This window comes from Periplaneta americana, chromosome 12, assembly GCF_040183065.1.
Source record: "Periplaneta americana isolate PAMFEO1 chromosome 12, P.americana_PAMFEO1_priV1, whole genome shotgun sequence".
NCBI lineage: Eukaryota > Metazoa > Arthropoda > Insecta > Blattodea > Blattidae > Periplaneta > Periplaneta americana.
The window spans coordinates 167,252,147-167,267,056 of NC_091128.1; the positions used below are offsets into that span (position 1 = coordinate 167,252,147).

At 38.8% G+C, this 14,910-nt stretch overlaps 1 protein-coding gene across 1 annotated transcript in view; it reads right to left on the minus strand.

Moving 5' to 3' along the window:
• Window positions 1-1,693: 1,693 nt before the first annotated feature.
• LOC138709995 (leucine-rich repeat-containing protein 43-like) overlaps window positions 1,694-14,910 on the minus strand; it is a 116,109-nt gene continuing 102,892 nt past the window's right edge. The window contains exons 9-10 of the mRNA XM_069840673.1: window positions 10,129-10,165; window positions 1,694-2,006 (exon numbers count right to left, since the gene is read on the minus strand). Of these exons, the coding sequence (XP_069696774.1) occupies window positions 1,741-2,006; window positions 10,129-10,165 (303 nt within the window). The 3' untranslated portion in view covers window positions 1,694-1,740. The remainder of the gene's footprint in view (window positions 2,007-10,128; window positions 10,166-14,910) is intronic.

Below are 14,910 nucleotides of genomic sequence, written 5' to 3' on the forward strand. Positions count from 1 at the left end.
CACGACAGACTGGTAACTGAGACTTCCGTGCTTCAAATCCTGCCTGGGAAGGAAACTTGTTTTTGTTACTTATTCAAATTTATTCCCAATACTTTTCGATTGCAGCGATATTTTACTACTTAATTAACTTATTATTCCCAGAACATGAATTTTACCAGCTTATTTTCTCATGGTTTTCGAAATGGGCTACGTCAGCAGTCGAAACTACAACAATTTCAATAGATTACTCGCTATCTTGTGAATGCGGGCGTGGCATGCGCAGTGGCTCATTTCGGGGACCTTGATTATTCCGTCGGTCCGGTTTTTTTTGCCACTATTGTACACACCCACTTATCCATCAAACTACCTACTCATTCACTAACTCTTCCATACAGTCACCCATCCGTCCGCCTGTCCATCAATCCATCCACACCTCCCTCCATCCATCCATCCATCCACACCTCCCTCCATTCATCCATCCATCCACACATCCATCCACCCACCCACCCATCAACCCACCCACCCAACCAACCTTCCATCCATCCATCCATCCATCCATTCACCTACGCACACACCCATCTATCTAGCTATCCATCCACCCGTCCATCCATCTATCAACCCATCATCCATCCATCCACCCACCTACGCACCCACCCATCTCTCTAGCCATCCATCCACCCACCCATTCCTCCATCTATAAACCTACCTAAACATCCATCCCTCCATCCACCCAACTACCCATCCCTCCATCCCTTCACCCACCCATCCACCAATTTACCCACCGATCCATCCATCCATCAATCAATCCATCCATCAATCCATCCATCCATCCATCCATCCGTCCATCTACCAACTCACCCACCCATTCCTCTATCAAACCATCCACACACCCATCCATCCATACATCCATTCATCCACCCACGCACCCACCCATCCACCCACGCACTCACCCATCCACCCATTCCCCATACATCAACCCACCCATCCCTCTAACCATCCATCCACCAACCCACTCACTCATCCATTCCTCCATCCACCCACCCATTCTTTAATCAATCCATCCATCCATCCACCCACACATCCATCAACCACCCAACCAACCATCCATTCACACCCATCTCTCTAGCCATCCATCCATCCACCCACCTACCCATCTCTCTAGCCATCCATCCACCCACCCATCCATCTATCAACCCATCCATCCATCCACCCACCCATTCCTCCACCTATAAACCTAACCATACATCCATCCCTTCATCCACCCATCTACCCATCCCTCCAGCCATTCACCCACCCATCCACCCATTTACCCACCGACCCAACCCTCATCCATCCATCCATCAATCAATCCATCCAGCCATTCATCCGTCCACCTACCAACTCACCCACCCAGTCCTCTATCCAACCATCCACACACCCATCCATCCATCAACCCACGTTCATCCATACATCCATCCATCCACTCACTCATTCCTCCATCCATCCACCCACGCACCCACCCGTCCACCCACTCCCCATCCCTCCATCCATCAACCCATCCATCCCTCCAACCATCCATCCACCAACCCACCCACTCATCCATTCCTCCATCCTTCCATCCACCCACCCATTGTTTAATCTATCCACCCATCCATCCATCCATCCATCCATCCATCCATCCATCATACGATCGACTAGTACATGAGTGAGTAGCCTACATAATCAAAGAATAAAGCAACAGATCAGTTTATTTCAGAGCAGAGAAACAGATTGACTTTCGTGTTATTTCTTCTTGCCACTCTTTTTGGAAGAGGCTCTGCTTTTCGGCCTCTTGCCTGTCTCTGATTCCTGAGTGGTCGCTGTCTCCGGCTGCAGCGGGATGGACGGGACAGGATCCCGGGCGCGCTTCAAGCCGAATCCCATCTCGCAAGTCAGTGACTGAGGGAGCGGCAACTCACTCGTCACTCTCGCGGTAGTCTGCTCTTCAGTTTTCTTCCCGCGCGATTTACCGGCCTTTGGTTTACTTCCTGCTTTGGGCTTAGATTTTTCTGAACAGGAAGAAAAGGATTATTATTTTTATTATGTACATTTCTATTTAACTGTCGCTTTAGATTTCATTATGTAAATCGTATCCGTCTAGCTTAACACTAATATGTGTATCTAATGCCTACCTACGAGCACTTCTCTTGCGTGATTCTGGTTCCGCATATTACGTCTATGTATGTACGACTATGAAAGCAAGTTTTACTTCTGATTGAGTGTAAGAGAAGGCCCTAAGGTCTTAACTCTGCCAGGTTAAATAAAATTATTATTATTATTATTATTATTATTATTATTATTATTATTATTATTATTATTATTATTATTATTATTATTGCTACTACTATTATTTTGTAAAGGGTGCGTCAGAAAGAACGGATGGATTTCAAACTATCGATACGCAACGAGGAGAGAGATATAGTGAGGGGGACCACGACTGTTGGGTCAGCCAGAGAATGCAGTTTCAGTTGAGAATATGGTGTTGGTCTGGTGTACAACGTGCTTTCATCGTAAAGACATTTTTGAAAAATGAAGAGTCTGTGATCGCTACTCAGGACTCATTAAGACATCGGACGTCACGCTAGGATTCCAACTCGGAATACAGTTTTGCGGTGGGTGGCTTCATTTCTTACCACAGGTTCAACATTAAAGAAGAAATCACCTGGACGAAATTCTATTGCACTGAGATTGTCCGAGGCTACGGTAAGATCTCGCGCCCTGCGACTTCTTTCTTTGGGACCATTTGAAGACGTAAGTTTGTAAACATCGATCACATACACTGGACGAACTGAAGACAGCGATTCGTGAAGAAATCGTGACAATTGCACCAGCTATGACTGTGAAAGTGATGGCGAACATCAGAAAACGCCTCGATGCCTATATTGAAAGCCAAGGACATCATATGGATAATGTTGTTTTACATAAATAAACTGCATGTATTGGTGAATATGTTGATAACAATAAATTTTTGATTTGATGAATCTTTACAATTTTCTTGCCATGTGAAATCCATCCGTTCTTTCTGACGCACCCTGTATTTGTAACTTCAAGAATCCAAGATATCAGTGCTTGTCTAAGATATAAATATTGAGCTCTGATGTTCTATTCTATCTAACTAAAACGACATGAGGTAGGTAGACCAACTATTTACTTGTATCTTTATATTATTTTAAGTTTTATTTATAGACACATATCAATTAATATACCAGTAGCTTACAAATTTCGGATACAAGTCTTTGGAAATGTTGATCTCTTTCATCATAACTGCACAGGAGGAAACCACAAACGATAGTCACTTCATTCAGCCAAAAAAGTATTATTGTTGTTTAGTCAACTGTTCGAAGACAGGTTTGAACCTCATAAGTAACACCAATAAGGCATCACTCATGAGGCAACTAGCCCAGAAGATAATGGGATAGGGTGGCCAGTTTCTTTCCCCCTCCAATGCATATCTACATCGCCGATTAGATACATATTCCTCTAATCAGACTTCAGATGTATACAAACAATTGTTCTTCCTCTGACACATATCGTCAAGTGAGATGTACTGCCTGATAATAGATGTACATATCAGCCAGAACCTCAATCAGAGGTGCAAAGAAGTATAGGGGAGACTCGGCTAATTCCGCAATATTAAGAAGTAAATCTGTAATATTTTTATCAAAACGTTTATTGAAATAGTAATATACGTTACAAGAGCGGTATGTTGACGTTTTCATGGTCGAGGAAAAGATTGAAAAAGCGAAACGTAGTTGAGCTTTTTTAATTTCCGAGAACATGAAAACAAACATACCGCTCGTGTATCGTACATTATTTTGTGCGAAGATCGTTTATTACATACCTGAAAGACGAATTTCTAATTAGTTGCAATGAAATCTCCATGTTGGTTTCTGTTTAATGACGGCAACTTCGGAACACCAAAATATCTTTCTTCAACATTGTTGCTGTAAAACGTATTCAGTGTTTACTATACTCCAGCAGGCCGTGATATACGTCTGTCTTTTTTTTCCCCCCAGTCTATAAATGCGAACTTAAAACAAACGGTAAGGTTATGTAATGATTTATTTTTCATTTTAATATTTTAACAATATTATTTATATAACATATTGCAGTAATAACATCGGCATCTGGAGTCTCGTTGATTTTTTCACGGCTTCCTTAATGTTACTTGTATCAGGAATGCAATAAGTTTCGTGGAGTAGTAGACTTTACTTAATTTTTGCAAATATTTAAAAACAATAATTAACATTGCAATTTAGGTGGAATTGCAGTGGTAAGTTTCCAATTTATAATTATTACTATGTTAAACGTCTCTAAAAATAATATGTTAAAAGCCTAAAGCAGTAAAATGAATGTCGCGCTTAAGCGGTAAGAAGAGGGAAATTGTTATGTGTGTTACGTTGGGAATACTGAATGTGGTATTTCACACTTACCGCGTATTGGTTCTGTGCGGAAAACAAGCAAATACGCACGATCTCGCACAAAATATTATCAAGGTATGTAGGTAGACATGGACGAAACCTTTCATTACCAAATGAGATAGAGAGACCTATTAAAATGCAAATATATTTAGTCGTACATACATTACAGTTGAAAAAGAACTCGGGTAATTCCGCAAAAATGCGGATAAATCCGCAATAGAACTTGCCTAATTCCGCAGTAGTAAATAATTACGAAATGCATTATGAAAGTAACATAAAAGGAACAATTTATATGTAACAATCCTCACTTTCTTCACAGCTGTGTAGCAAAACACGAAAAACAGCCAACTTTCGATGTGTCACTGTATTGCCGACAGAGGTGTCGACCAAAATCCTTGATTTTTTTTTTCTATAGCACTGCAGGGGACATTCCTCCTGTTGACAGCCACTCAAAACTTGTTCACGCTATTGTAAAGCCGCAGTAAAATCATATATGCACTACTGCGGAATTACCCGTACTGCGGAATTAGCCGAGTTTCCCCTATAGCCTACTTATGGAATAAAATGCACGCATATTTAATCATTTATTTTGACGCGTATATTATTAGTCTATCAGTGGAAGAAAATGATTTCCGATCCTACATTTATGATTAAAACTTTTGTTTCGCAAAGTCTTTGAAATGGATACTTAAATCGCAGTTTAAACAATAAGAAATTCGACTCACTGCCTAGCATATGATCATTATCTGGATGTGGAGTGATAAAGTGTCGCTGAGCTTGGATCCTTTTAATTTCATTAACGCCACGCTATTATTCAGAACGTCAGCGATATTCAATGCAGAATCAAACACACCAAAGGCATTCCGCAAGAGTAACATAAATTAGCAAGAGTTTATACTCGTACCAATGCTGTAATACAATAAAGCAGCATCGACAGTGTCTGTAGTCAGTATTTTTAACAATTTAATTCATACTTAACTGAAAAATGTGTTGAAATATCATATAGTCCGTGGCGCTACAACCCATGAAGGAGCCAAGACCGACCAACCGGCTCGTGGCCTCACTGCCACATACCGAAGCAGAAGTGGACGATCATCCAACCAGAATGAAGGTATCGTGGTTAGCACGATGAGCCCCCCCAGTTGTTATAACTGGTTTGCGTAACCGGATTTCGCTACCTAACGTAGCTCCCCAAGTGCATCACGATGCTGGGTGGGCACAGGTCGCATACACTGGCCGAAATTTCATGAGAAAATTTCTTCCCCCATGAGGACTCGAACCAGCGCGCATTCCGTAACGCGAGTCCTAGGCAGGATGCCTTAGACCACGACGCCACGGCGCGGGACCCGAATATCATATAGGCCTGTAGGCTAATTAAATCTATATTAATAATAAATCTGTAGCCGAAATTTTTCGATTTTCCAAAAATAATTGGTCCTGACATATATAATTAACCGAAAATCGCTTCTTTCAAATTTTTGTTTGTCTGTCTGTCTGTATGTTTGTTTGTTACCTTTTCACGCGATAATGGCTGAACGGATTTCGATGAAAATTGCAATATAAATTAAGTTCGTTGTAACTTAGATTTTAGGCTATATGGCATTCAAAATACATTATTTAGGCTAAAAGGGGGGTTATAAGGAGGCCTGAATTAAATAAATCGAAATATCTCGCTTATTATTGATTTTTGTGAAAAATGTTCCATAACAAAAGTTTCTTTAAAAATAATTTGCGATAAGTTTTATTCTTTGCAAAATTTTGATAGGACTGATATTTAATGAGATAAATGAGTTTTAAAATTAAAATAACTGCCATCTAAGGCCGTGTAATGAATTAAAAAACAAATGACTTCTTCTATAAGGGGCCTTGGACAGCAACAATCGAAAGCTATGAAAGATAGCCTACAGAGAATGTTTCTGTGTTTGTATGAAGTAATATCGGAAGCTAAATTAACCGATTTGTATAATTAATTATTATTTCACCATTGGAAAGAGTAGTTCTCTAGATGGACATAATGCTATAATGTTATTACAGTAATTTCTGATATAATATAATATAATATAATATAATATAATATAATATAATATAATATAATATAATATAATATAATATAATAAAATATAATATAATATGTAATATTATATAATATAATTTAAGTTATTTGAAGGGTTAGAACCATAGTGGGCCAAGCGCCATTTACTGATACGTAGAAAACAAGGGTTAAAATTAAGTTATTACCATAATTCAATGGAAACCTATAACAAGTAAAATAAAAAATACACATTAAATTTAAATGATGTCAATCTTCATTAAACTATGGTTGCATGTAATAAAAATTAAGAAACATGTTAAAGGAATTGTCATTGCACCAAATGAGTGTCTCTGGACCAAAATTATCGCTTTTTAATTATTTGGATCCGATTTAAATTAAGTAACATATTAAACGATTTATCCTTCTATCAAACACGAATATTCCCTGGATTAAATGTCCTATTTTAATTATGTAATTACTTTATATTTATTTCTAACGGGTGCAGCGGAGCGCACGGGTACGGCTAGTACCAAATAAAAAGATCCGGAACGGACAATAGCCATTTCTTACGAGACGGAACGGAAAGGTTCCCGAAATTAACAAACCGAAACGTCGCTCAGATCCGTTTCGAGTCCTGTTTTAACGGCATATTTGGATGCATATTGAAGTTTTCAGTCGCACTATCGCTATGACAACACTCGACAACTGAATGTCAGCAACCAATCAACACACTTTTCGCACCAAGTGGTAAAACAAATTCTAATTTGAACTTACAGCGTGCGTGACTTAACGATATCCCGGGTTTCCTTGGAAGCACGTTGCAGAGGTGCTTTAATACTGAAGGGTATGCCTTCTGCTGCAGCCTCATGCTTGGTTTAAGAACGACAGTACAAAGTATGAGAAAATGCTTGCAATTTACTTAGCAATATATGTATGTATGTATGTATGTATGTATGTATGTATGTATGTATGTATGTATGTATGTATGTATATATGTATGTACGTATGTATTTATTTACACTGCAAGTGGGCAAGCACCCGGTGGCAGTGGTATATACAATATTAACAATACACAGTTAAAATGATAAGCAATACAGAATAAAATTTACAATACATAATACAATTTACAACACATATATAATTTTATACACAATTCAATAAGAATACACAATACAATTTAACACAATAATAATAAAACATAAAATAAAACACCTAATTTTACAACACAACCTACATAATTATGTATAGGTCCTACATAAGTTTCAATAGTCTTTCACTTTACTCTCATCTCATTCCCTGTAGTGGCACTATGACTCATTTCACTGACACTTTAGCACACATTTCACTGACACTCTGTAACACATTTCACTGACACTATAGAACACATTTCATTGACGCTATAAATTATCACTGATCGGAACTGTTCACTGCACTGTAAAACCATAACTTCACTGACTCACCTTCTTCGAAAATGGTAACATGAAAGAAAACTCTTAATTCCCGTTCAAGTTTGTTATCTCTATCTGTCGGGTAATTTTAAGGAAATCGGATATTATAGACTAGGGATCACAAAAGTCACAAATACATTTTGTGACAATGTGACCTGTTCTGGCTCTTGTTAAAAATGTTTGAACATATCTGGGCAAGTTTTTGTACATTTCCAGGTCATTTGGTTTATTTTATACGGACTGTAAAGTTTTTCCTTTGTCAGAAGAGAGCCAATTGTTGATTCATAGGTTTATAAAATGAGACTTTACTAAAGCAAAGGCATTGGATAGAGATATCGCTTGAAAAGGTCTTGGTTGCAAATATGTTGCCTGTTTCGCATTTGACACGCACAGAAAACAAACAAGCCAGCGAACGTAATCAACTATAACATATGACATAATATAACCCCACAACGTGTTGTGACGCATGGAACGCTCCTGCCATCTAACGGTAAAATTTTGCATAAGATACCCCTATTGCATACTTTGTTATCTACAACGACATTTTTAATGCTGAAAGCGATTGTTCAACATCACATGAGGTTACTGAACAAAATTTTAGTGTACAAATTGTGAGTCTGTAAGATCTAGCTTCAAACACGCCATACTTTCTTGGCACAATACCTTCTTTACTTTTTTTCACAGTGCTGTAAGGAGGGTTTTTGATAATATTATCGTGTCTAGTTATGTACATCTTGACAACCTCACTAGTGGACTCCTGTGCGTGGGAAGTGTGTTCTGTTAGGGGTTGGCATGTTCACAAGGTAAAGGTGTTTAAATGATGCACAAAATGTTTAAAAAAGTAATACTTACTTACTTACTTACAAATGGCTTTTAAGGAACCCGAAGGTTCATTGCCGCCCTCACATAAGCCCGCCATCGCTCCCTATCCTGTGCAAGATTAAGCCAGTCTCTATCATCATACCCCACCTCCCTCAAATCCATTTTAATATTATCCTCCCATCTACGTCTCGGCCTCCCTAAAGGTCTTTTTCCCTCCGGTCTCCCAACTAACACTCTATATGCATTTCTGGATTCGCCCATACGTGCTACATGCCCTGCCCATCTCAAACGTCTGGATTTCAAGTTCCTAATTATGTCAGGTGAAGAATACAATGCGTGCAGTTCTGTGTTGTGTAACTTTCTCCATTCTCCTGTAACTTCATCCCGCTTAGCCCCAAATATTTTCCTAAGCACCTTATTCTCAAACACCCTTAACCTATGTTCCTCTCTCAGAGTGAGAGTCCAAGTTTCACAGCCATATAGAAGAACCGGTAATATAACTGTTTTATAAATTCTAACTTTCAGATTTTTGGACAGCAGACTGGATGATAAGAGCTTCTCAACCGAATAATAACACGCATTTCCCATATTTATTCTGCGTTTAATTTCCTCCTGAGTGTCATTTATATTTGTTACTGTTGCTCCAAGATATTTGAATTTTTCCACCTCTTCGAAGGATAAATCTCCAATATTTATATTTCCATTTCGTACAATATTCCCATCACGAGACATAATCATAAAAAAAAAAGTAATAAAATACAAATATTTAATAAATGTCGCTTTTTTTCGCGGAAATAATTTATTTCGCTCTAAAACATATTTATTGCGAAAATTTATGATAACAATATTTTCATTTTCGCTATTGTTGCAGAATTATTCGCAAAGAAAAACAACTTCCGTTTTAATGAAGGATTTGTCGCTTTTACCGCTAATGCGAATATCTGTGATCTCTAGCTATAATATAAAAAAAATAAAAGTATGTTTTATTTAACGACGCTAGCAACTGCCGAGGTTGTATCAGCGCCGCCGGTGTGCCGGAACTTTTTTCCCGCAGGAGTTTTTTTATATGCCGTAAATCTACTGACATGAGCCTATCGCATTTAGATACACTGAAGTGCCATCGATCTGTATCGGGATCGAACCCGCAACCTCGGGAACAGAAGGCCAGCACTATACAAATAACGTCACCAAGGACGACTGATATAATATATGTACAATAGTGTGTTATATGGAGAAACATCTGAAATATTCTAAAATATAGCTACATAATTAACTTTGCATATTCGCCAATATAGATGTCCGTAACATGTATAAAAATGTTTTTGCATGACTTTCAACTGGTCGGTAAAAATATGCATAAAAATTCTGGCCGTAGTTACAACAATGTTTACTGAAAAATTCAACTTACTGCCTTTTTCCTCCGCTACGTTTGCGTATTGAAGTTCCTGTAATAAATGGAAACATTTGTCAAGAAAGCAATTCCATTATCAAACATATAAGGTATAAGCATTACTATGAATTATAAAGTTCACTGGACAGAGAAACCAGGAGCCAGGGACGATCAAAATTAACATGGCTTCCACAATGCTTTGAAGTCAGAACAGGTACTTAAATCTTTTTGAAGAAGAAGAAGATGATGAAAATGATAATGATAATGATGGTGATAAAGTTCACTTAAAAATGACATTTTCAAATCCACGAGCACTACATACTTGCATCCTGTTCGTTATTTACTTATAATAGAATTCATTTCATTTCAACTTATTACAATGCATTCTACTTTATTACTTTTTCTATGTCTTCCGAACTCAACACAGTCTGAAGGCTTGTTGTGGTTAGCGGTGGGGCTGTGATAACGAGATGGTATTTGGTGAGCTGATTCCGATGATTCGCCTTTAGATTACCTGACATTTGCCGTACAGTTATGCAAAACTTCGGAAAAGTCCAAACAAGCAATCAGTCCAACCGGGATTTGAACCTAGCCTCAAAACTCGAGCCCAATTACCATCTGAGTTTAGTCGGTGGGTATTCGATCCAGTTACATCCCATTCATTCAGTGCCCTATTATAGGGTAAATTTGCCTAATTCCGTGATACGTTTTTTCCACTGAATGGCACGGGGTTGGGTATCTTGCTAGGAACTTCACCGATGTCTCAAAAGTAGGCGAAAGATGTCTGGCGCTATGGTCGAACAATTCAATTTTAAAAAAAGTATCACAGGATTAGGGGGGTAATACCAATTATAATTGGAGGTTTTGATAGGCCTAATTGATTAGTACCATTAATATTAGGAGCTCCAGATATAGCATTTCCACGAATGAATAATATATAAATCACGGAAATAGGCAACCTTACCTTATTACATTATACTCTGTTACATATTTTTATTTCTATTTCTTTTCACTATTTATTCTATTCCATTCCACATCATTTTGCACTTTCCATTTAATTCAATTGTATTTTACCCTCCTATCCTATCCTATCCTATCCTATCCTATCCTATCCTATCCTATCCTATCCTATCCTATCCTATCCTATCCTACCTATCCTATCCTATCCTACCTATCCTATCCTATCCTATCCTATCCTATCCTATCCTATCCTATCCTATCCTATCCTATCCTATCCTATCCGATACCCTATTCTATCCTATCGCTCTCCATTTTATGCTTTCCTATCCTATCCTATCCTATCCTATCCTATCCTATCGCTCTCCATTTCATGCTTTCCTATCCTATCCTATCCTACCTATCCTATCCTATCCTATCCTATCCTATCATATCCTATCCTATCCTATCCTATCCTATCCTATCCTATCCTATCCTATCCTATCCGATACCCTATTCTATCCTATCGCTCTCCATTTTATGCTTTCCTATCCTATCCTATCGCTCTCAATTTCATGCTTTCCTACCTATCCTATCCTATCCTATCCTATCGCTCTCCATTTTATGCTTTCCTATCCTATCCTATCCTATCCTATCCTATCCTATCCTATCCTATCCTATCGCTCTCCATTTCATGCTTTCCTACCTATCCTATCCTATCCTATCCTATCCTATCCTATCCTATCCTATCCTATCCTATCCTATCCTATCCTATCCTATCCTATCCTATCGCTCTCCATTTTATGCTTTCCTATCCTATCCTATCCTATCCTATCCTATCCTATCCTATCCTATCCTATCCTATCCATCCCATCCTATCCTATCGCTCTCAATTTCATGCTTTCCTACCTATCCTATCCTATCCTATCCTATCCTATCCTATCCTATCCTATCCTATCCTATCCTATCCTATCCTATCCTATCCTATCCTATCCTATCCTATCCTATCCTATCCTATCCTATCCTATCCTATCGCTCTCAATTTCATGCTTTCCTACCTATCCTATCCTATCCTATCCTATCCTATCCTATCCTATCCTATCCTATCCTATCCATCCCATCCTATCCTATCGCTCTCAATTTCATGCTTTCCTACCTATCCTATCCTATCCTATCCTATCCTATCCTATCCTACCTATCCTATCCTATCCTATCCTATCCTATCCTATCCTATCCTATCCTATCCTATCCTATCCTATCCTATCCTACCTATCCTATCCTATCCTATCCTATCCTATCCTATCCTATCCTACCTATCCTATCCTATCCTATCCTATCCTATCCTATCCTATCCTATCCTATCCTATCCTATCCTATCCCATCCTATCGCTCTCAATTTCATGCTTTCCTACCTATCCTATCCTATCCTATCCTATCCTATCCTATCCTATCCATCCCATCCTATCCTATCGCTCTCAATTTCATGCTTTCCTACCTATCCTATCCTATCCTATCCTATCCTATCCTATCCTACCTATCCTACCTATCCTATCCTATCCTATCCTATCCTATCCTATCCTATCCTATCCTATCCTATCCTATCCTATCCATCCCATCCTATCCTATCGCTCTCAATTTCATGCTTTCCTACCTATCCTATCCTATCCTATCCTATCCTATCCTATCCTATCCTATCCTATCCTATCCTATCCTATCCTATCCTATCCCATCCCATCCCATCCCATCCCATCCCATCCCATCCCATCCCATCCCATCCCATCCTATCCTATCCTATCCTATCCTATCCTATCCTATCCTATCCTATCCTATCCTATCCTATCCTATCCTATCCTATCCTATCCTATCCATCCCATCCTATCCTATCGCTCTCAATTTCATGCTTTCCTACCTATCCTATCCTATCCTATCCTATCCTATCCTATCCTATCCTATCCTATCCTATCCTATCCTATCCATCCCATCCTATCCTATCGCTCTCAATTTCATGCTTTCCTATCCTATCCTATCCTATCCTATCCTATCCTATCCTATCCTATCGCTCTCCATTTCATGCTTTCCTACCTATCCTATCCTATCCTATCCATCCTATCGCTCTCCATTTTATGCTTTCCTATCCTATCCTATCCTATCCTATCCTATCCTATCCTATCCTATCCTATCCTATCCTATCCTATCCTATCCTATCGCTCTCCATTTTATGCTTTCCTATCCTATCCTATCCTATCCTACCCTATCGCTCTCCATTTTATGCTTTCCTATCCTATCCCATCCTATCCTATCGCTCTCCATTTTATGCTTTCCTATCCTGTCCTATCCTATCCTATCCTATCCTATCCTATCCTATCCTATCCTATCCTATCCTATCGCTCTCCACTTACGCTTTCCTATTATATTCCATATCACTTCATTCTATTCCAGTCTCCTTCATTGTATATCTGCACTTTTCCTGCCTTACAAATTTCATTTTATTCTATCCTATCCTATAGTTCATCATTTTAAGCTTGCCTCTTCTGACCTATTCCATATTTTTTTCCATTCTATTCTAGTCTCTTCCATTACATTCTGCACTTTTCATTCGATTAATTTCATGTTATCCTATCCGATCCTGTTCTGTCCTATTCTATCCTATCATATTCCATCAGCAAGTCTATCGTGCTATAGAAAAGCAGTGCGTTATATGGCAGTAAAAATTGTTAATAACCTTCCTATGGATATAAAAAATCAAACTCAATACATAAGATTATTAAAGAAGTACCTAATTTCGCACGCATTCTATTCTGTAGGTGAATTTATGACATTCAACAACGCTTCATGAATATTTCTGTATTGTATTAAATATGTGTTGTAGCCTACTAGTAGACTATATTGTAAAACTCTTCTGGATACATTTCAACTAGACTGTGACTATAATCAAGATATTTTTGACATGTTCCATATTCCATCTGTGAAGCGATGTACGAATACCATGGAATGTAAATAAATACAATACAATACAATCCTATCCTATCCTGTCTATGATTTTCTATTCTGTTCTATTCCATATTAATATTCCAGTCTCTTCCATTGTATATCGTTCGGCACTTTCCATTCAATTCAATTTCATTTTATTTTATAATATCCTACCCTATCTCATCCTTTCCCATCATTCTCCATTCTATGCTTTCCTGTTCTGTTCTATTTCATTTAATTCTAGTTTCTTTTATTGTAATGTGACAGCGACGTGAGATTCGAACTCACGACCAGCGTCCCGCAAGAGAGAAGATCGCGCAGAGCACTTTGGGAAGGCGCGCGGCGAGAGAGTGGAGGGGGAGTTTGCGCGCGCATCTTCTGCTTGCCTAGAGAGGCCGAGAAATCCGTCGAAGTGGAAGAATCGCGAATTCGAACTTTCGAGGCTACGTCGCTGTGGTTATAAATTACGGACGCGAAGGAACTACAGCAGTTTTCAGTTGATTAGTCAGCCAGTCAGTGAGAAAGCCAGAGCAAGCAAGCCAGTCTTGTGTACCGGAGTTCGACTCGAGTGTGCGTCCGCAACTGTATCAGCATCCGAAGGCCTGAGTTCGAGTGCAGTGGACCGCAGTTGGAGGGACCTGAGTTCGAGTACAGTGGACCGCAGTTGGAGGGACCTGAGTTCGAGTACAGTGAACTGTCTCTGAAGGTCTGTGGTTCGAGATACTGTGAACTCGAGTGACTGAGCTAGAAGAACTGTGAACTGAGAACTGATAGTTCTGATTTGTAAATAGTGCTTTGTAAGTATTAATTAAGATTAACAGTTCATTGTTGTTAGTAATAGTCCAAGTAAATTGTCATTGCCGTCAGTGGAGTGCTATAACGAATACTGTGTTG